This window comes from Macadamia integrifolia, chromosome 6 (genome assembly GCF_013358625.1).
Source record: "Macadamia integrifolia cultivar HAES 741 chromosome 6, SCU_Mint_v3, whole genome shotgun sequence".
NCBI lineage: Eukaryota > Viridiplantae > Streptophyta > Magnoliopsida > Proteales > Proteaceae > Macadamia > Macadamia integrifolia.
In genome coordinates, this window is record NC_056562.1 from 18318636 (window position 1) to 18341317 (window position 22682).

At 39.4% G+C, this 22682-nt stretch overlaps 1 protein-coding gene across 1 annotated transcript in view; it reads right to left on the bottom strand.

Annotated features, from left to right (window-relative positions):
• Positions 1 to 22682, bottom strand: part of LOC122081901 (trafficking protein particle complex II-specific subunit 120 homolog) — a 55691-nt gene that overhangs the window by 16969 nt on the left and 16040 nt on the right. The window contains exons 5-6 of the mRNA XM_042649290.1: positions 17764 to 17823; positions 12278 to 12560 (exon numbers count right to left, since the gene is read on the bottom strand). Of these exons, the coding sequence (XP_042505224.1) occupies positions 12278 to 12560; positions 17764 to 17823 (343 nt within the window). The remainder of the gene's footprint in view (positions 1 to 12277; positions 12561 to 17763; positions 17824 to 22682) is intronic.

Sequence of the window (22682 nt, forward strand, 5' to 3'; positions counted from 1 at the left end):
TCTGCTCTTTCCTCCACTTCTCATAGAGAATGGTGTGGAGGCGGCCGAGGTCAAGGGACCTCTCCTGGAGATGACAAGGATAGACGACAGTGTGATCATTGTGGAAATCCTAGACATACTCGAGATAGGTGTTGGGTTCTTCATGGCCGTCCTAGTACACGTGGTGGATCTACTGGCACACGTGGTGGTAACAGAGGAGGGGCTAGCCCATGCTATTATGATAGAGACTGATACTACAGCACTGCAATATCATCCCTTCTCTAGGGATGATATTGCAGTGCTTCGTCGGTTCATGTCTCAGCTTGATAGCCCGTCTACCTCACAAGATGCCTCAGCTTCTGCCATGCATGTCACCACCTCTGCACCTTCCACAGCTCCGTCATGGGTCATTAACTCTGGTGCCACTGACCACATGATCAGTACGTCCCATTACTATGACTCCTCCATTTACTCTGGTAAGGATAAAGTCCGAGTAACTGATGGTACTTTCTCCTCCATCTCTAGTAAAGGTAGTATTCCCATTACCTCTTCCATTTCACTTGCTTCTGTTCTTCATGTCCCTAACCTTACCTTGAACCTATTGTCTATGAGCAAACCCTGAATTGTTGTATCACATTTTTCCTTCTTATTGCCTTTTTCAGGATTTGGGGACGAAGAGGATTATTGGCAGTGGACGTGAGGAGGGCGGCCTATACCGTCTTAAGTCGCGGTTACCTTTTTTGCCTACACCACAGGCATATGCATGTGGTCATAGTGATGCTAGCTCTACAGACTCTGTGATGCTTTGGCATCAACGTTTGGGACATCTATCTTTTGTTGTTATGAGAAAACAATTACCTCATTTGTTTACATCTTTTTCTTCTACTCATGTATTTCATTGTGAACCATGTACTTTTGCTAAACATTGTCGTTCATCTTATCCCTATCATGGTAATAGATCTGTTTGTTCCTTTTCATATTGTGCATACTGATGTTTGGGGACCTTGTCCCACTACCTCTCTGTTTGGCCATCGCTATTTTGTTTCTTTTGTGGATGACTTTTCTCGTTGTACTTGGACCATTCTTATGAAGCATAAGAGTGATGTTTATGATGCCTTCAAAAACTTCTATCAAATGGTCCATACCCAGTTTGAAACCAGGATCCAAAATTGTCCGGTCTGATAAAGAGGGGGAGTACATGTATGGTGGTTTACAAGATTTTTTTTACTGACAATGGTATTATCCACCAGTTTGTTTGTGTTGATACACCCCAATAGAATGGGGTAGCTGAGAAGAAAAATCGTCATTTGTTAAAAGTTGGTAGAAGTCTTTTATTTGGTATGCATGTACCTAAAACTTTTTGGTCGGAAGCTATTCTTGCTGCAGCTTTCCTCATCAATCACAAGCTTACAAAAATTCTTGGGGTCTCAAAACCCAATTGCACTCTTATCTCCTCAGTCTCCTGTTTTCACTCTTCCTCCAAAGGTGTTTGGTTGTGTTTGTTATGTGCATGTTAACAAATCCTCCAACACCAAACTCGATCCCAAGGCTCTAAAATGCCTCTTCCTTGGATATTCTTCCACTACCAAAGGCTACAAGTGTTATCACTTTCATCTCATAGGCGATTTCTTTCCAAAGATGTCACCTTTCTTGAGTCTGTCCCTTATTTTGCACCTCATCAGCATCCTCTTCAGGGGGAGAATGGAAATGAAAGTGAAAAGGTTGTTGATGCCATTCCATTTCTTACCCCATTGTCTCTTACTCATTTTTCCTTTGATATTGGTAAACATAAAGAGGTGGATGATGTTGCTAATGTGGATGAACCTTGAACAGAGAAGGCTCATGTTATTGTGTACATAAGAAGGACAAAGAAGACCTGCCAAGAGTCCCCTTTGTCTCCACATCCTGAGCTTTCTCTTCCTCAGTCAGGTAACATCTCCTCCCCTCATTTGGAGTTGGATCTTCCTATTGCTGTTCGTAAGGGTAAGAGAATTTATACTAATCCTATAGCCCAGTTTGTTTCCTATAATGCTCTCTCCTACAGGTGTTGCTTTTATAGCTACTCTTTCCTTTGCTTCCATCCCCAAAACTGTTACTGAGGCTATGTCAGACCCTAGGTGGAAACAAGTCATGTCAGAGGAAATGATAGCTCTTGAGAAGAACTTTACCTGAAAACTGGTTGACTTTCCCAGGGGGAGAATCCCAGTTGGATGCAGATGGGTCTACACAGTTAAGTACCGATCAGATGGTGCCATTGAGAGGAACAAGGCAAGATTGGTGGCCAAAGGGTATAGTCAAGTGTATGGGATTGGCTATCAAGAGACCTTTGCTTCTTTGGCCAAACATAACTCTATAAGAGTTATTTTATCTGTGGCAACAAACAGCGACTAGGCCCCTATATCAGTTAGATGTGAAGAATGCCTTCCTCTATGGAGATTTAGAGGAGGAAGTGTATATGTAGCCCCCCTCCTAGCTTCAAGTTTCCAGGAGCCGATGGGAAGGTGTGTCTCCTAAAAAAGGCACTTTATGGTCTGAAGCAGTCACCAAAGGCTTGGTTTGAGAGGTTCAGACAGGCCATTCTAAAAAATGGATACTCCCAGAGTCAAGCGGATCACACATTATTTACCCAGAGAGGTAATGGCACCATCACAGCACTGATTGTGTATGTTGATGATATTGTGGTGACTGGAGATGATGAGGAGATAACTAGGTTGAAAGTTTATTTGGCTAAACAGTTTGAGATCAAGGATCTAGGACACTTGAAATATTTCTTGGGTATTGAAGTGTCAAGATCTAAGAAGGGAATCAATGTATCCCAGAGAAAATTTGTTCTAGATCTGTTGAAGGAAACAGGAATGTTGGAATGCAAACCAGCAAGTTCTCCTATTGAGCAGAATCATAAGTTGGGAGAGGATTGTGGCCCTTCCCTTGCTGATGGAGGGAAATACCTGAGGCTAGTGGGGAAGTTGATTTATCTGTCTCTAACTCGCTCAAACATTTCTTATGCAGTGGGAGTTGTGAGCCAGTTTATGCATGCACCCAAGAGTGGGCACTTGGATGCTGTGTACCGTATCCTCAGATACTTGAAGTCCTCTCCAGGAAAAGGACTTTTGTATGCCAAGGACAATCACTTGAGGATTGAAGGCTATTCCGATGCTGATTGGGCTAGACCCACTTCTGATAGGAGATCTACATCTGGTTATTGCACATTCGTGGGTGGCAACTTGGTTACATGGAGAAGTAAGAAACAGTGGGTTGTAGCCAGATCCAGTGCAGAGGCTGAGTACAGAGCAACGGCTCATGCTGCTTGTGAGCTCACTTGGTTGTGTCGATTGGTTCTCGAGTTGGGGTAAGACACTGAAGGACCTATAAGACTCTACTGTGAGTCTGTGACAACAAAGCAGTAATAAGCATTGCTCACAACCCAGTACAACATGATAGAACAAAGCACATTGAAGTAGACCGACATTTCATCAAGGAGAAGATTAATTCCGGTAATATTTGCACACCATTTGTGAGGACAGGTGATCAATTGGTGGATATCTTCACCAAATGACTCATTCCTTACCAGTTCAGTACCCTCTTATGCAAGCTGGGAATGCGTGATATTTATTCTTCAGCTTGAGGGGGAGTGTTAGAATATGTGTTTTAGGGGTACATTAGGAACTATTTTATCTTAAGTTGTTCTTACATGTAATTTCTCTTATTTTCCTTATTTCTCTTTCACCTCCCTAAGGGAGGAATATATAATTCCCTAAACTAATATTTGAATGTAATATGGGTGAGATGAGAGAGAGCTCATTCACGATTTTGCTCCCACCGTAACTCCTCTTTCTCTCTCCTTCTTCCTTCATCTCCTCCATCTTCTTCCCTCGTCTTTAACCTTGGTACTTCTTATTTCTAACTTATGTGTGTGTGTGTGTGTGTGCGCTCGCGTGTTGACGCAAATAGATATTCAACTCCAATGGTTGGCCTAAGGGACAACAGTTCTAGGGTCTACCACAGAAAACAGAGTAAAATGATAAGTAATACCATTCTGTATTGAAAATGGGAAATGATTTATTGGAGGAGCAGGTTAAAGTCACATTTTCTCACAGTACTCTGAGCTGTCAGGTTTCAGAATTAAGTAGGATAGACTGAATTTCGAATCTCTCTAACAAGGATGAAGCTTGACCCAGAAAACTCATTGATGGTGGAATGACAACTCAAGATGCAATTTGGGAGTTTAAAGTGGAGGGCCTGTTAGAGAAGGGGAAACCAGAGAAAGATCAGAGTAGCATGGGGAAACGGAAGCACAGAATCTCACAGAGCACAAACTAACTTAATTCCTCTATTCATTCACTGTGTCCATTGTTGGATGACATGCCAGTATTTAAAGAAAAAGCAAACTCCTACCTGGACTCTAAAATGGGGGGAAAAAAAAACTATAAAAGGAAGTAATGTTCAAAAGGAAACATCCTAAATGGAATCTAACTCCTACATATCCAACTCAAACAAATAAAGGAAATAAAAGAGTCATGAGTCCTAACTATCAAAAGAAATAAAATGACATAAAATAAATAAACTAATTCTAAACTAATTTCAACCTTTTTGGACCAAAACCTTGGGTTGGACCAGTTCGTCTTGGCTCTTGGCTTCCAAAGTCAGTCATGCTGGTCCAATTAATCAAGTGCATCAGTATCTGCATCAACTCTCCTCCTCTGCAAAGAACTCGACTCCTTCGAGTAGGGAAAAGGATCAAAGAGACCATCTGAAGGAATAAGCTAAAAGAGGACTGATCCCGCCATCTTCTTGAGCTTAATTTCAGGAAGATCTTTGGAAGGATGAAACTTTATGATTTTGTTGTCATGCTTGAAAGCATAGGTGTTGGTATCGCCACAATGCTATCCTTCATTATCAAACAACCACGGTCTACCAAGAAGGATATGGCACAACTTCATAGGGAGGACATCGAATTGGACTGTATCCACAAATCCACCAATAGAATATGTGACCACTCAATCCTTCCTCATCAACCGCCACATTCCAGTCAAACCTTCATGATGCCTCTGCCCCCATGGAATGGAGGAGATCCCTCATCTCTTCTTATCCTGCACTCCTCTCTACTTCTGTCTGAAAATTTGTCCCCTCCAAATGCTGGCCGTCTAGGAGAAGCATTCTTCCCTTCCACAGGGAATGGAACTGGATTGAAATGACCTTCTCTGGCACCTTCATTTGTGATACTATTGGTAAATTGGTCTTTTCTGCCACAATCAATCATCTCTGGATGGAGCGTAACATTCGTAGATGGACTCTCAAATCTCGTTCCTCGGATAAGATTTGGAAAGCTATCTATTTTGATGTTTCCTCCAAAGTCCATGCCCTCCCAATTCGGCCCGTCCCCTTCTCTCCCAGAAATTCCTACATCATTTCTTCTTGGAACCTCCAGGTTGATCTCATCCAAACTCCCTCTTCTTGATAGCATGTATGCTTTCCCCTCCCCGCCCCACCCCACCCCACCCCACCCGACCCGACCCTACCCTACCCTTTTTTTGTATCCCCTAGGTATTGATGTTTAGATTTTGTCCCTTGTTTCCCCTTGGTGGATTGGCTTCTCCTTGTTGGCATTAGCCTTCCCTCCCCCCACCCTTTTTTTCTTTCCTTTGTATATTCTTCTTCTTCTTTTGGTAATGAATTATTTATTCGATCAAAAAAAAAAAATATGTGACCAAACACTTATCAGTAATCTTAAGATTAGTGTTGTTCACCCAAGCAACCTTGTAAGGATTTGGATGTGGCTCTATCCTCAAACCCAGCTTACGAACAGTGTCTTCAAAGATGACACTAGTGCAACTACCTCCATCAATGACCAAGGTTAATAGTTGGTCATTGCACTTCACAAAAGTATGGAAAATACTATTGCGATGCCAATCTTCATCTTCAGTGACTTTTTAAGTAATCAAAACAAGATATGGCTCATCATCACTGGAAATACCATTGGCTTCACCTGACTCACGCTTTGCCTCTAAACCAATTGTCTTAGAACCAAGATGACCTTCCAAAATATAAAGCATAGGGATTGGGGAATCTTTATCAATAAAAGCAACCAAACGGTTGGGACACCGAGCACTGATATGTCCAAATCCCTTGCACAAGTAGCACTGAATGGTAAACTTTATCCCCCCTAAAAGGTTTGTCTGAACCACGCTGAAGTGGAGAGTAAGGACAGTTAGGCTGTAAAGATGAATGTCAGAATCAGGTTGAGATGGAGAATACGGTCGGTTAGGTCATGAAGATGCCATAGATGAAGCACTCGCCTATGGTTTGTTGAATAAATTTTCCTAGGCAAAAGGCTGTTGTTGAATGGAACTAGGACCCCTAGAAAAAGTATCTGTAAAAGGCAGCCAATTGTATGTGCATTTCAAACTTTCCTCAACCTAATATGCTACATGTATAGCATCTTCCATTGTAGATAGTCGCCTAAATAAAAGGGCAACATTGGTCTAAGGGCAAGGGACAAACCATAGTTGTCACGGCATCAAGGCAAACCAAGGCGTTGGAGGGCTGCCTAAGCGCTTAGGCGACAAGGTACCCGCCTTAAGGCGAATAAGGCAACCAAATGTTATTTTTTATTTGTACTACTTAGTATGCTACATATACCTTGTATTATCAAAAATCAACATTAAGCCATATCTAGTCATCAAAAATCAACATTAAGCCACATCAAATCATCAAAGATCAATATTAAGTCATATTAAGCCATAAAAATCAACATTTAGAGTAATTTTCTTGTTCTATAATAAGTTTTACAGATCAAATGATTTTACTTTTACATGAGATTTTTTGTATTAGGTATATCACAAAACCAGTTTCCCAACAAATCTAAGATTACTTAAATCTGAGTTGTAATAACAAAGTTATGTTCCAGTCAAACTTATTTTAAAGTGCACAAATGCTGTAAAGCCAGAATGAAAATAATTTTAAAGATATCAAAACAAAAGATTATTTCACCAGACTTTTGGTTTTTAGCAATGTTTTACCATGATAAGATTTAGAAACTTTTCAAATTTGAGAAAAACTCCCAGAATTTGAAAGTTGAAAATCGCCCCTACAACCAAAAATCCATTTACATGAGATTTGAAAGTTGAAAATCTAAGACTTTTATCATTTTGGAATTTGATTTTTAACCTATTTTTATTGGATTCAAATATGGGGTATTTGCTTATTTATGAATAATACCTTAAATAAATGAAATAACAAATGTAAAAACATTTACCTAGACAACTATTATACAAACCATTACGGAACTATGCCACCAATACTTTTTCATCCCCCTCAAAATCAGAACGATTGGCAAAATAATAGAATCTGGAAACAAACTCTTTAACGGTCAGACTTTTCGGTTTCAATTGTGCAAACTTGAGGGTGCATACACTGCTTGTAGTTAGAAGGAAAAAATCTCAATGCCTTGGGTTTCGGTTTCAATTGTGCAAACTTAAGGTGCATACATTGCTTGTAGAAGGCAAAAATCTCTGGTTCATGACTTCATGTATTTCCGACTAAGTAATGACTAATCCAATGCCTCGGGTTTGGCTATTTATTGTTGCTTGACCCACCAGACTTTAGATTGTGCCTTTTAGTTTAGCCTCTCCAAATAAGACCTGTCTGGCCTCAGTTAACCCATACCATTTGAAAAATGTCTCTAAGTTGGTCAAGGTACAGTTCTGGATTGTTATCCCCATAAAATTCAAGAACATCCAATTTTGCTACTCGTTCAGCTCTATAATCATCTTATCGACCAGTTCCATATTGTGGTGGTGTAAGTTGTTGTGGTGGTGGTGGACCCTGTGCAATGGAGTTGGATGAATCCCCAGATGGCATGGGACTTTTTTTATCCAAAGCCACCAATTGGTTAAGAGAACTTTCATGGTTGTCATCATTGTATGAATGGAAGTGACAACCACGTTGAGGGACGTTCAATGAGAGTGTCAATTTTTTAATCGACCTGACATTTATAGGGTTGTTAGAGAACTTTACTATTGGCTAGTGGCTACAATGGTGAAGATAAGCAAAGGGCACTTAAAGGGTAATGGCAGAACAATAAATAAGTCGAAATTTATTATAATACTGGCAGAATTGTAAATATATTGAAGTTCAAATAGAAATACACACGTATGCTCCTAAAGGTATATCAGTATATGTGGAAAGCAAATAAAATATGGGACAGTGAAGGATAAAGGATAAAGGCTAAAGAGGGGTAGGTGTGAAAAATAAGGAATCGAATAGGAGTGGGGTTTCTTATAGCGACAAGATGGGCAAGGGGGTCTCCTTGGAGATAGAACTGAAATAAACTAGAGGGGGTGAATAGGTTATGCTAGTGAAATTTAAATATTTTCGAATTATGAATCCCAAGTGTGATTGCAATATAAAAACTGCAGAATAAATAAAAAGTCACAATCACACAACACTAAGATTTATAGTGGTTCAACTCAATCCGAGTTTAGTCCGCTCCCTACAAGTTCCACTAGTAAAGTATTCCACTAGCTCTTCCCTTTCAATACAGTAGGTAGGGAGAAAAACCTTTACAACTCTTTTAAGGATAACAAGATATGTACAATCTCTTTACAGGATGAGAAAGTCCTCTACAATCTCTTTCAAGGATAAGAGGGTCCTTTACAATCTCTTTCAAGGATCAAAGGGTCCTTACAATCAATCTCTTTCAAAGATGAAAGAGTCCTTACAATCTCTTTCAAAGATGAAAGAGTCCTTATAATCTCTTAAGGATGAGAGGGTCCTTACAATCTCTTAAAGATGAGAGGGTCCTACACACTTGTCTAAGTACAGTCTAGATCAATGTATAAACAAGGTGTCCAATTCTAGAGTTAACCTAAGTCTTGGACAAAAACAAATTCAAAGTGGAATAGAAAGGTTTAGAGTTACCTCTTGTGTGGTTCGTGAATGAAATGCAATGATATGAAATAATGCACCTTTGAAGTCTTCTTAATGCTTGCAATGCAAGTGCCAAGATGTAAATGAAGACTTGTAGACAACCTTGAGTTCCTCTTGAATGGAAAATGAAGAACTTGAACTCAAGAGATAGTATAAACCAATCTCACTTCCAATGCTCAAATAATGCTCCTCCAAAGTCAGGATTAATTGTTAATTAATGAGTAGCATTAGAGGTATTTATAGGTGAGATTAAGAGATAATATTAGGCAAGAAATCTCACTCAAACGGTCACTTTTTAGGTATACCGGTTGACCGCCATCGGTAGCCGGTTGACCGCCAAAGAGCCATTGGCAAAAACTAGCAATTGGAGTTAGTTGTCAGCCATCTGGACTGGCACCAATCGACTAGACACATCATCCGGACAGGTGCCAGTCGACCAGGGGCTTGGCCAGAACCAATTTTGACAGGGTTTTGAAATTCTGATCACTCGTCAGTACTTTGGCTGTAACTTTCTGGTCCGACATCGGATTGATCTGATTCCAAGTGCGTTGGATTCGTAACTCGAATCTCTACAACTTTGATGAAGAAACCATCTCCTGATACCTATTTTAAGATTGACCAAAATACCCTTGAATAGGGTTATTGCTGTTTTCTCAGCAATTTCCTCAGCCAATTTATTCCTAACATGTTCCTAACTGCTTTTAGGTCTTTACACTTGGTCAAGGTACATCCTAAGGTCATTCTAAATTAATATAAACTAAAGACTGCAATATGTAATGCATACTTATGAGATGTTGTGTAGTGCTTGTGTATGGTGTGTGCACTATTACATTAAGCTACACTTAAGGTCTTCTACTCTTCTTGTATTTGGTCCTCAATAGTCTTCATGTTGACCTTGCTTGCTTGATGTTTTCAGTGTACTTCAATTCACTTCAAGCTTTGATACATTGAGGTTTTGATCCTATAACGTATGATACCGTCTGATACCTTCTTATTGTATTGATACCAACTTGTTGTACTCCTCATTTGATGACTTCAATCTTCATTTCTTCCTTTTATTCATTAAATTCAATCTTTGATATGAAGTCTCTACAAATTACAAAACAATACTTCATAGTTGTCACGGCGCCAAGGCGAACCAAGGCAGTGGAGGGTTGCCTAAGCGCTTAGGTGAGAAGGCGCCCGCCTTAAGGCGAACAAGACGACCAAGTGTTATTTTTTATTTCCCCTTTTTCTAACATTATTTAGTAAGCTATAGATACCTTATATCATAAAAAATCAAGATTAAGCAACATAAAGTAATTAAAAATCAACATTTAGCCATATCAAATCATAAAAAATTAACATTAAGTCATATTAAGTTATAAAAAATCAACATTTAGAGAAATGCTCTTGTTCTATAATAAGTTGGACTGGTTAAATAATTTTATTTTTATATGAGACTTTTTATATTAGTTATAACATAAAGCCAACTTTCCAACAAGTCTAAGATTACTTAAATCTGAGTTGTAATGACAAAGTAATGCTCTAGTCAAACCTATTTTTAAGTGCACGAATACTGTTAAAATCTCTTGAATGAAAATAATTTTATGGATATCAAAACAAAAGATTATTTAACCATACTTTTGGTTTTTAACAATGTTTTAACATAATAGAATTTATAGAATTTTCATAATTGAGAAAACCCCCAGTATTTAAAAGTTGAAAATCGCCCTTATAACCAAAATCCAGCTTTTGTTCTTGGACTAGGGGTTGACTTTTTATCCTTTTGGAATTTGATTTTAAACTATTTTTATTGGATTCAAATAGGGGGTATTTGCTTATTTATGAATAATATCTTAAGCAAATATTACTTAAACGATATTTGGCATAAATAAGTGTCAAAACACAAGGCGACATGCAATACAACAAGGAGACTGTCGCCTAGGCCCCAGGCAAACCTCCTAGACGCCTAGTCATCGCCTAGGCGATGCCTTGACAACTATGCAATACTTGAAGACAAATTGTGAATTACCTTCATACGTTTGTTATCATCAAAACCAACTATATGAGTGTGGGCATGTCCCTAACAAAAACCAGCAAAGACCTTCTCTACTCTATTGAACCAAAGGAATAGCAAGATGGACAATGGGCTGCACAGAGGAGGGGGCCAACACGAGGGAGCGGGTAGCTGGGAACACATCCCGCATCTTTAGGGAAACTAGGTGCATTTTTTTTTATTTTGGTTGGTTCCCTAGCTCTCAATCTCTCCTTTCTTCTTTTATTTTGTTTTTTGTTGCAACCTGAACCCTACAGGAAGGGAAGCAATTCGATTGAAGAGTCACAGGGGTGGGGTTGGCTTTTGCGGGAGAGGGATAATGAAGGGGATATTAGGTAACAGTGGAAAAATGGAGAGGAATAGCATTGTTGTGAGGTCGAAGGAAGAAGGTTGGGGGGTTTTGTGGGCCAATGGATCATTGGATTGGGTTTATCGCTTTTTTTTTATCTCAGACTTCTCGGAAGAAGTAAGGAGAAAATTGGGGAGGGAAGAAGAGATACGGGATTGAGAAGGAATGGGGATACTTCGGCTCTGATCCCAATTGATGGAGGGCCGATTAGAAAAGAACGAGAAACTAGAGAAAGATCAAAGTAGGAACGGGGAAATGGAAGCACAAACTAGCACAGAGCCCTAACCAACTTAATTTCTCTAATCTCTATTCATTCATTGTGTCCGTTGTTGGATTACATGCCAGTATTTAAAGAGAAAACAAACTCCTACCTATACTCTAAAAAAGGAAACAAACTATAAAAGGAAATAATGTTTAAAAGGAAACATCCTAAATTGAATCTAACTCCTATGTATCCAACTCAAACAAATAAGGAAATAAAAGATATAAAAGAAATAAACTAATTCCAACCCTTGTTGAACCCAAACCTTGGGTTGGACCGGTTCTTCTTGGCTCTTGGCTTCTAAAGCCAGTCATGCTGGTCCAACCATCAAGTGAATCTGTATCTGCATCACCATAAAGACAGAATACAGCATGCCTGAATCCCATGATAAATTTTCCATGCCACCCTTTCATTCTCTTTTCAGCCTTGTAGCAAAAAAAAATTTATGAGTAACTCTTGAACCTACAATAAGATAGTGAATTTGTTTCCTCCTAAATGACTAACATCCCAATAATATAGCAGCTAGCAATTGGGAAAAAAAGGAGGGTTCTCCTTAAAATGCAAAAGTTCTCAAAGGACTGTCAACTGTGGCACTGGTGAATTTTCAATTTAATCATAACACCAAGGGAAGAATTAAATAAAAAAAGGAGTTCTAAAAGCAATACAACTCACATCCACAAAAAAAAGAAAGATACTCTTTCAGCTGCTATTCAAAACTCACATTGGGAGACTTTGAGCTGATTGCTCTACTTTGGACACGATAGGCCTTTGTGGTCATTGCCAACACTTGCATCGCACTAATAGCAGCCAAACTATTGTCTTGTTGTAAATACAGCTGAGCAACCTGCCTCGAAAAAAAGGCAGCTTTACGCTGATAACCAAGAGCACCAAACAACCGAGCTATTTCAACATTTAATATCAGCCGGTCACTGGCATCAATCAAAGATTTTGCACCATCTGCTGCAGTCATCAACAACTCCACCACCTCCTTAGCCAGCTCTCTTCTGCCAAAACCAAGGCTTTTGTGATAAACAAATCCCAGAAGAAAAAGTCCAGAGTAATAACATTGGCAAGGAAACTAACACTTCAGGCTTCACCGCAAACCTACCAGCTCAAATACTTGGCAAACAATAATAGAGGCAGGGACCAAGGATATAAGTGTACCAAAACATGGGGGAAAGGGAAGAAAAAGAACTATCAGAGCAAAACCAACCTCATCTGTTTATAATAAAACAACCAAAAAACAACAGAGTTCCTGGACTGCCAGCAATTTTTCTTCTGAACATCCTTTTGTTTTCCTTTTGGGTAGTAGAGTTCTAACCATTCCAAAGAATGCAAAAATAACATAAACAGATATTCAAGGTTACCCAACTGCAGCAGTTCCAACCCCAGAGTGAGGAAATCAGCAAATACTCAGACCTAGAGAAAACGGTACAACACTAACATGGGCCACCCGGTGACTAAGACATTAGATGATCGCCCATCCAGTGCTATTGATCTCTGGGATAAGACTCAATTAAATACCTATTGAGATACCCAACTTAACGAGAAAACTTGCTCGATGGCTTCTCCTGCTATTAGAATTTGATGTTATGTAACTCAGAAGTCCGTTAAAGGAAGAGAAATCATTGATCACAGGTTGGATGTTCTGAACCTCTGGTCAATATCCATATCAGAAAGGAAGAATGCAATCTATCATACCTAGTGGATCAGCTGATATGGATTTAATGAAGCATTGGCAACAAGTTGGGCTTTGCCAAAACCATACATAACCCACTCAAAATATTAACAAAGACCCGCTTTGCTCATGAACACATGGAAATACTACTTTTACAAGGGAACTTTTTTTATTTTTGGGGGTGGGGGGTTGTGCTGTTGAGGTGGGGTATAGATATTATTCAAGATTCAAATCCAAGCTGGACCCTTTCTTGGTTGTACCAGATCCTAACCATTAAAGGTGGGAACACCGTGTACCCCAACATCCGACCATCCCTGATTATTGGGCTCTTTCTGAATCGACCAACTGGTCCTTTGTTTGACTTGTCGAATGTGAAATAGTATTGACAGAATCAGTTCGGAATGATCCCAAGCATAGTTTTTAAGGCGGTAAGGCGACGGAGGCGTTTGAGGGTCTTTCGGAGCGCCTTAGCGATAAGGCGGGCATAAAGCGTCGCCTTATCGACTAAAGCGTTCCTGTGTAATTTTTTTATAAAACCAATCTATTTGGCTCAAATCCTAGTTGAATCCTATTACTCATATGTTAAATAAATATTAAATGTTCATATTAACATATTAATATGAATACATATTAATCAATAAATGTTCATAAATGTTCCTATTACCAATGTAAGATATTCATCGAGAAAACAAATCAATAAAGTGAATAAACTAAGTTCATCTTCATCAATCATCAATCTTATTAACATATAATATAAATACATAATTATGAAACAAAATTATAGATATAAAGAAAAGAAGACATAAAAAATACAAGTATTTATTATACTTACCTCTATGATGCCAAAATGAGTGCCTAAGACCTAAGGTCATCCACTATATTTCTACTCCTGTCAAAGAAGAATAAAGCTCACCGTTGCCGGAGCAACTCACCGCTGCCGGAGCAAAATGGTCGCCTAGATCAGTGGTTCTTCCTTGTTCCTTGATTCCTTCTCAAAGTCCTTTCTTAAAACCCTTGACAAAATCCAAACCCTGTTTGTGAATCTTGTTATTGTTTTGTTTGTTTTGGTTATTTTTGATGGAGTAAAGTTGATCCCATACATCTCAAGTGTTAACAAAACCATACACATACCAATAAAAAATCTATATTTGGAATCTTCATCAAGTAATTTTAAAATGTGTTTAAGAAAGAAAAAAAAACCCCATAAGGCGCCACTTCACATAAGGCAGAGCACTGCCTTACCATCTCTAGACCGCATCAACGCCAAGGCGCTGGTAAGGCGACGCCTTAGCAGCGCTCGCCTTACCAGCGCCTTAAAAACTAGGATCCCAAGTCCCAACACCGATATCCTTAAATCCATTTCATTCACATAAAAAGGAATGCATTCAATAACCCGTAATGTAGGCTAATCCTGAACCAGAAAAAATCCAGCAGGAGACAGAGACCAGAAATAGAAGAAAATTTATAACTCTGGCCTGAGATAAAAGAACAAGCTAGAATCATGGTCGAGCATTAGTCAGAACCATTAGAATAACTCTGCAAATTACCTCTGAAAACAGAATATTGGTCTGACCTGAACAGTCAATTCCTAATGGCACTAGGAAAACAGAACTGCAGTTCTGGAACTAGAATTTTAGCTGCTGGAATCAGAATTTGACACCAGAATTCCAAAGAGAAGTATACCAGAAACTGATGTGCGAAACTTGAGACAATACAGATAACTAACTAAAGAGATATATGAAGAATATGCAATCCAAAATTTAGAAGAAAACATTAGTGCCACAAATTAGCAAAAGTAATAATAAGAAATAACAAGTAGAATAGTAGAAGAAATAAGGTGGGAAGAGATCATACCCTAGAAGAAAGAAGAACATAACCAGGAGGAGGGAGGACCTGGAAAACCAATATTCACAACTCAACAGCTCCAAAACTTTTTACTCAAAACATGCTTAACTGATGTGGATATATATATATATAGGGAAAAGAACAGGTATGCTAGCGCATTACCTAGGAATAAGGTATGCTAGCGGGATTTTAACCGTTAGATGAAACATAAAAAATCTCATCCGTCTTACAAAACCAGCCCAATACCGCCGCTCCACGGTCTTCTTCCCCCCAACTGTTCCATTGCCCTCACCTGTCACCGCTCCGGTTACTAACGACCCCTTCTCCGGCCAGTGTGCCCGAAGCATCACCACCGCCGGCAAGTTCAGATCCAGGAGGTGAATTATTCTCTTGTGGGAGGGATTGAAGCACAACATCATGCTTCCTTAACCAGTCATCTCCTTTCAGAGCTCTTGTTGCCACAAGAAGCAGCTGGGAAGCCGAACCGACGAAACGGAATGAGCAGACTCCGCAGATGCTATCCATTATGCTTCAGATTGGCGAGAAGTCTCTTATGTGGAGGAAGAGACGAACGAGCATCAGTAGCAGCGCCGCCGCTGCTACTGCCACCGAACCTGATCTGCTGGTTCCTTTTCCTTCTTCTACTTCCTCCACCATTGAAGAAAAATAATTAAGCAAATGAGAGTGGCTGCAGACAATTAGGGTTCTACACAGAAAAAGATGACACTTCGAGGGTTTTGACATTGGTGAAACCGTTCCTTTGAAGATCTAGGGTCCATTAGTCGTTCTTGTTGAGCTTTCAGACACAACGCGAATTACCTTTCCAAACGGAGGGAAGAAAATAAAAAAAAAAGGGTAAAAATTGAACTTGCCAGCGGCAGTGATGCTTTGGGCACACTGGCCGGAGAAGAGGTCGTGGTTGGGGGAGTAGTAACTGGAGCAGCGACAGGTGAGGGAAAAGGAATAGTTGGGCGGAAGAAGATCGTGAAGCGGCGGTATTGGGCAGGTTTTGTAAGACAACGATTATGAGCAGATGAGAATTTTTATGTTTCATCTAACGGTTAAAATCCCGCTAGCATACCTTATTCCTAGGTAATGCGCTAACATATATATAGATATATATATATATAAAGACTTTTTTAAAATTCCTAAACTGACTCATGAAAAGACTCCTAATCACTCTCACATTCTGGATAAAGTAAATAGACGTGAACCAAGGTTTAAAGTATTGGTCTGCATCGTACCGTATCGGTCGTATCGTATCAGTATCTTTCAAAAGGTTACTATATGATAGGTTCAAAGTATCGGTCGGTATCGTATTGTGTTGGCCATATTGGTATCGGTCTAGGTAAGTATCGATACGATACATGATACCGATACTTTAAACCATGCTCGAAGCATAACTCTATACTTTGCTAATAAGTATCCCAACCTAAGTAAAATACACAACTTGGAAGTTAATACACTTTCTACTACTATTCTTGTGTCCAGACCTCACCCCACCTATAGGCATATAATTTAAGCCCGCTACAATATTAACCCCATAAACAAGTGATCCAAGACCCATAAAACCCATCCATGGCACAAAATAAGGTATTTCTAAGCCCAATTGGGCAGTTTTAAGTTTTAACTACTATGTTTGGTCAAAATTTCGAGAATAAAATTTGTTTCAACAAAGGTCAAAGGTCAAAACAAAAGAAGAGCAAAACACACGGAATCCTAGGTTTCAGTGAAAATTTTCAGCAAATGACTGAAATGCAAAGACATGGAATCCTAGGTTTCAGTGAAACATTTCAGCAAATGACTGAAATGCCGAAACATTTCCATCATTTTTCTGAAACATTACAAACTATTATACAAAAGTATCACTTTGAGAGATTTCGTCGAAATTTCGAGCCAAACCCCTGTTTCGACCAAGAGCATTGGAAAGTACCAAAAAAATAAAAAATAAAGATTTTGGCCAATTTGCTTCAAATTTTAGCTGATCAAGTCCTTGTGAACTACTTTGGAGCATCTACTTCAATCTTCTAGTGGATTTGAGCCACATAGGGCAAATCATGAATTTGAAGGTAAATCCTTTTTTTTTCTTGAAACTAATTTTTGCGGAAAAAAAATATAGGGTAAATATATATTTGTCGAAGTTCAATTTTTATGTTTTAGAAGCCCCTGTCCCTGTCTGATCTACGGCTTCACGGAGTCGGATTTAATTTTCTGTTTTTTATTATATTTTAATTTTCTGATTTGAAACTTGATTTTCTTGAAACCTAAATATTGAAAGGGGAAAAAAAAGGGTCAATATATATTGGTTGGAGCCTGGAGGCTCAACTTTATATAATAATAGTCGTCACGGCATCTAGCAAAGAATGGTGATTTTGGTTTAGCATTTTAAGTCCTTTTCTGCCTGCGATGATCTTGTACTTTTGACTGATTGCTATCCTCCTTTGAAGGGGGTTAGCCATAACCTTGTTAGGCAGTGCTAGGGGTTCTAAGGGAGATTTTATTCTGTTATTATTTTCTGTTTTGTATCGGTTCATATATAGTTGGGATAAGGCTGAGTTGTGTTGTTGTTGTGTATCAGTTCATACACTGTTATTAGTGTGCCACTGGAATCAGTTCAACGCAGACAACATAAGCATATAAATAGGAATATGAGAAATCCAGACAACTTATTCACAGAAGCTTACCTGCAAAGAAATCTAGCCAATTTCAAAGTGGCTTCAAGTTCAAAGCTTAGGGTTGAAACTCTGCAAAGAAAGAAGCAGAACAGAAACTGTTAGGACTCCAAGCAAGAAGTCAATAAAAATATGAAGACAAACATAAAAAAACAGAAACTTCATGTCAGTCCTCACAAACCACAGAAATTGACTCCACCCACATTATCCATCCACAAAACTTATTCAATTCAGATGGCTACAGAAAAGGCTGATATACATACATACGAATACAATACAACAACAACAAACTCAGCCTTATCCCAACTTAATGGGGTCGGCAACATGGATCCATAATAATAATAATAATAAATAACAACCACAACAACAATAACAGCAACAACATCATTGGGGGAAGGAAGGAAGAGATGAGACAAGACAGATGAAAGTACATAAATAAGAGTAAGTGGAAAGAGGTACAGCCCAACAGGTTAGGAGAATCTCAGCTAAAAGGGGTCGGTTACTTAAATCCTAGCCTCGAATAGGCTTTATCCAGGGTCATACTTGGGACAAGACCGAGACTATGCATGTGGAATGCACCACTTCGCCTATGGTCATTTTAGGCTTGCCCCTAGCTCTTTAACTCCTTTGATCTAAATCAGGTCACTTCTCCTTACTAGGGCGTCGTCAAGCCTCCTCGTACATGGCCATACCACCTCAAATGAATTTCACGAAGCCTGTCATTGATCGAGGCAACTCCCAAATAAGCTCTAATATGCTCATTCCTTACTTTATCCTTCATAGTTTTATCTCCCATCCATCTTAGCATCCTCATCTCATCTATACATAGCTTCTCTGTATGACACTTCCTAACTGCCCAACATTTTGCTCCACACATCATGGCTGGTCACATAACAGTCCTATAGAATTTTCCCTTAAGCTTTAAAGGGATACGCCGATCACACAACACTCCGGATGCACCTCTCCCCTTCATCCATACCACTTTAATTCTCTATGAAACATCATCCTCTATGTCCTCTTCTTTATTTATGGTTGACCCAATATATCTAAAAGAATCAGTTGGTGGAATCTCTCTTTCCTCAATTTTCACCATTTCATTATCCATCATAGAGTGGCTAAAATTACACTTTTTATACTCTATCTTCGATCCACTAATTTTAAAACCTCTTGTTTCCAAGGTTAATCTCCATAGCTCCAACTTAGTGTTAATCTCTGCTTAGTCTCATCCACTAAAATGGTGTCATCGGCGAAGAGCATATACCAAGGGACCTCATCTAGAATGTTCATGGTTAACTCATCCATGATAAGTGCAAACAGGTAGGGGCTTAAGACTGATCCTTGATGTAACCCAATCATAATTGGGAATTCTTTGAATTGACCACCCACAGATCTCATGCTAGTCACTACACCCTCATACATGTCCTTAATTTTATCCGCATATGTACTCAACACCTCTCTCTTTACTAGTACATGCCAGATTACATCTCTAGGAAGTAGGAACTTTGTCATAAGATTTTTCTAAATCACTAAAGACCATGTCGAGATCCTTCTTGTGGGCTCTAAAACTTTCCATAAGCCTACTCAGTCGGTAGATATCCTTTGTCATGGATCTTCCTGTCATGCATAATAGAATTACCCGAGTTTTTCTTTTTCTGACAAACTAGATGAAAGGAACTTATTCTTTGAAAGAAGATGGTAATCATAAGTTTGACTATATGTATAGAACCCATGGAACTAAATCTCGGTTTTGATAAGTACCAGGACGAAACCTATGATAAATACTGGATTGTACCAAGTTTCGACCATATTTTGTATATTTTGGTTTTTTCGACTAGTTTTGGTTGAACCAAACACTTAGGGCCTGCATGATAACCATTCTGTTTCTGGGCTAAATTTCTATCGAAAAAATTACTTCTTAGATTTCTGTTTTTGGGCCATATTTTTGGGGGGAAAAAACGTGTTTGATAACGTGTAGTAATTTCTATTTCTAGGTTAGAAAAGAAATAGAAATATGTTTTTTAATCGCATATTAATTTACATGTGGAACTTATATAAATTTACAAAATGTCATTTAATATCCAAAATTTTGGCATAGGCGGCGATGGTGTTGATCGTGACGGTGGAGTAGTGGTGGTGGTGGTGGTGGTGGTGGTGGTGCGGCAGTGGAAGTGGCAATAGAGGTAGTGGCGATGATGGTGGCAGTGCTGGTGGCACTGGAGGTGGAGATGATGACGATTGTGGTGGCAATAGAGGTGGCGGTGGCGGTGGCGGTGGCGGTGGCGGTGGCGGTGGCGTGGTGGCGGTGGCGGTGGCGTGCGATGGAGAGGGGAAATGGTGGCGAGGTGTGCCCGTAGAGGTAGAGGTGGAGGTGGAGGTGGAGGTGGAGGTGGAGATGGAGGAGCTGGTGGTGTGGTGGTGGTGGTGGTGGTGGTGGCGGCGGCGACGGCGATGGCGATGGCGATGGTGGGGGTGGTGGTGGCGACAGTGGAGGAAATGGCGAGGTGGTAGTTGAAGTTGCATTGGAGGTGTTTTATATTTTAACAAGAAATTACTTCTTTGGCCATCAAATTAACCATATGTTGATTAAAGGACAACCCCCTATTTCTCCCTCTTATTCATGGGGTAGAGCAATTCCTAAAAGATGCTTCTTTTTTCAATTTCCTAACAAGCTTTTGGCCTTGGTTCATTCTCGGGAACAACAAATAAACCAGTGTTAACAAACAGATCTATTCTTTTTTTTTGTTCCCAGAAACAAAAAATAATAATAATAAATAAATAAATAAAAATTGAGAAATAGAGAAACAAAATAGTTATCATGCAGGCCCTTAAAATCCTCCATGTCCATCGAAACCTATCTTATTTCGACAAATTTCAACCAAGAGCACCAAGTTTCACAAGTTTCAACTCCCTTAGAGAGGATTTTTCCAAGAACTTTGATTCTTTGACCAAATCACTTCATTTTTCACCAGTTTTTTACATTTTCATATGCATGCAATACTTCCAAAACATGTATTTGCGTCATTGGAGCTTGAAGGTTAACTTTTTTCCCCATATCTAATTCGGGATGAATTAGTATATAGACATGGTATGTTCAATAGAATGGCCCAATCTACAATTGCACAAAAATTAGATTATCTTTTATGTTGTTGAATTATTTATTAAATTTTTTGTTTAAAAAAAATTTTAAATTTTCCGCAACAATTTTTTGAAAAAATAAAGTGCAATATGTGATGAATGGATTTCAATTAATATAAGTTAGACACTATTGGCCGATTTACGGCTTGACAAAGTCGGAGTTTTTTGTTCCACTCAGTTTCAGCCTCAGTGAGCCATTCCCTAGGTTGGGACACCTCTAATATGTTGATGATGGAGCTCATAGGTGGCAGTCATGGACTATCAGAACAATTGGGTCCAAATCATGTCATTGGTTATATGTATGATGCATTCCAAGGAGCGGCTATAATTTATTCAATCATGCACAGCTCATGGAATGGACCCGCCAAGAAACTCCACATGGAATTGAGTGGTGACTTGTGAGAGTATTGTATACTTGCCTTTCCTTTCTAATCTATGTTTTGATTGTTTAATAGCTTATTTACATTAACAAAAAACATATACCACAAGTACCTAGGTCGGCAGCTTATTTATATTTCCACTATTTTTTTTTTTTTTGGGTGAATAATTTAATTCATAACCAAAGAAGAAAGAATATACAAGACCCTAAAGAGGGGGGAGAAAAATACGAAGGGATCTCAAAGAGAATCCAGGGACCTGGGCACATAGCTAGAAAGCTCCTAGGAAGTTACAATATGATCATTTCTAGGGGAAGGGGGCAAAATGAGGAAACTTTTGAGATCTTAACTTTAACATCAAAAAAGATCGAGCTCCAAATCTTTTCAAGAGGCCGAGAGTTGAAGGTCCATTTTCTATGATTTCATTCCATCCAGATCTGGTTGATGGCTGCACAAAAAGCGAGCTTGCCCACTAAGTCACAAATGATCTTCCCATGAAATGTCATATCCATCCAAATCCATTCCCTGTGGAAAGGGAGAATTCTTCTTGAAGAAGGCCAGCATTTGAAGAGGACTAGACTCCAAATGGAGTAGGATACAGGGCAAGCAAAGAATAGATGCTCAATGTCCTCCGGCTCTGATCCACAAAGACAACAAAGCGAGGAGACAGGGATCCTTCGATGAATGAGGAAGGACTGGGTGGGCAAGCATTTTGTAAACACTCCAGTCCGTGAAGCTTTGTCTAGGAATGTGGTACTTGAACCACAATAACTTGTGCCAAGGGGTGAAGGAGCTCCGAGTTCGGACAGAGGGGGAATGGGACCAAAGAAGAGTATCACACCTTTGGGTGCTAGAGGGGAGCCCAGGCAAAGTATTCCAAATTTCTTCTATTTGCTGAGAGGAGCTAGGAGGAGGGGACCAAGTTCCATGAGATACTATGTCAGCAACCTTAGCAAGCCTTGTAAGGCCAACATTATAAATGCTCCGAGCACTGAGAACATGAGATAGGATCCCCATAGGGTGCCAAGGGTCAAGCAAGAGACAAGTAGAGGAACCATCACCTATCCGAGAGGAAATGGCAGTAGAGGCCAAGGATCTAAGAGATATCATTTTACGCCAAACCCAAGAAGCATCTGATGGAGAGCGAACAGACCAAAAGGTATCATTCTTAAGCATATTCAAGTAAATCCATTCCACTCAGATACTTTTGTTCTTGGATACTACTTTCTAGATCAATTTGAGAATTCCCGCACAGTTAACATCCTTGTACTTGATGCGCCTTAAACCCAATCCCCGTTCGTTTTTGGGAAGACAAACCACTGCCCAACTTAAAGGGCTAAGAAATCTAGAGGATTCACATCCTTTCCAAAGGAAGGCAGCAAAGATGGACTCCAATTTTGAAAGAGATGGATTTGGGCA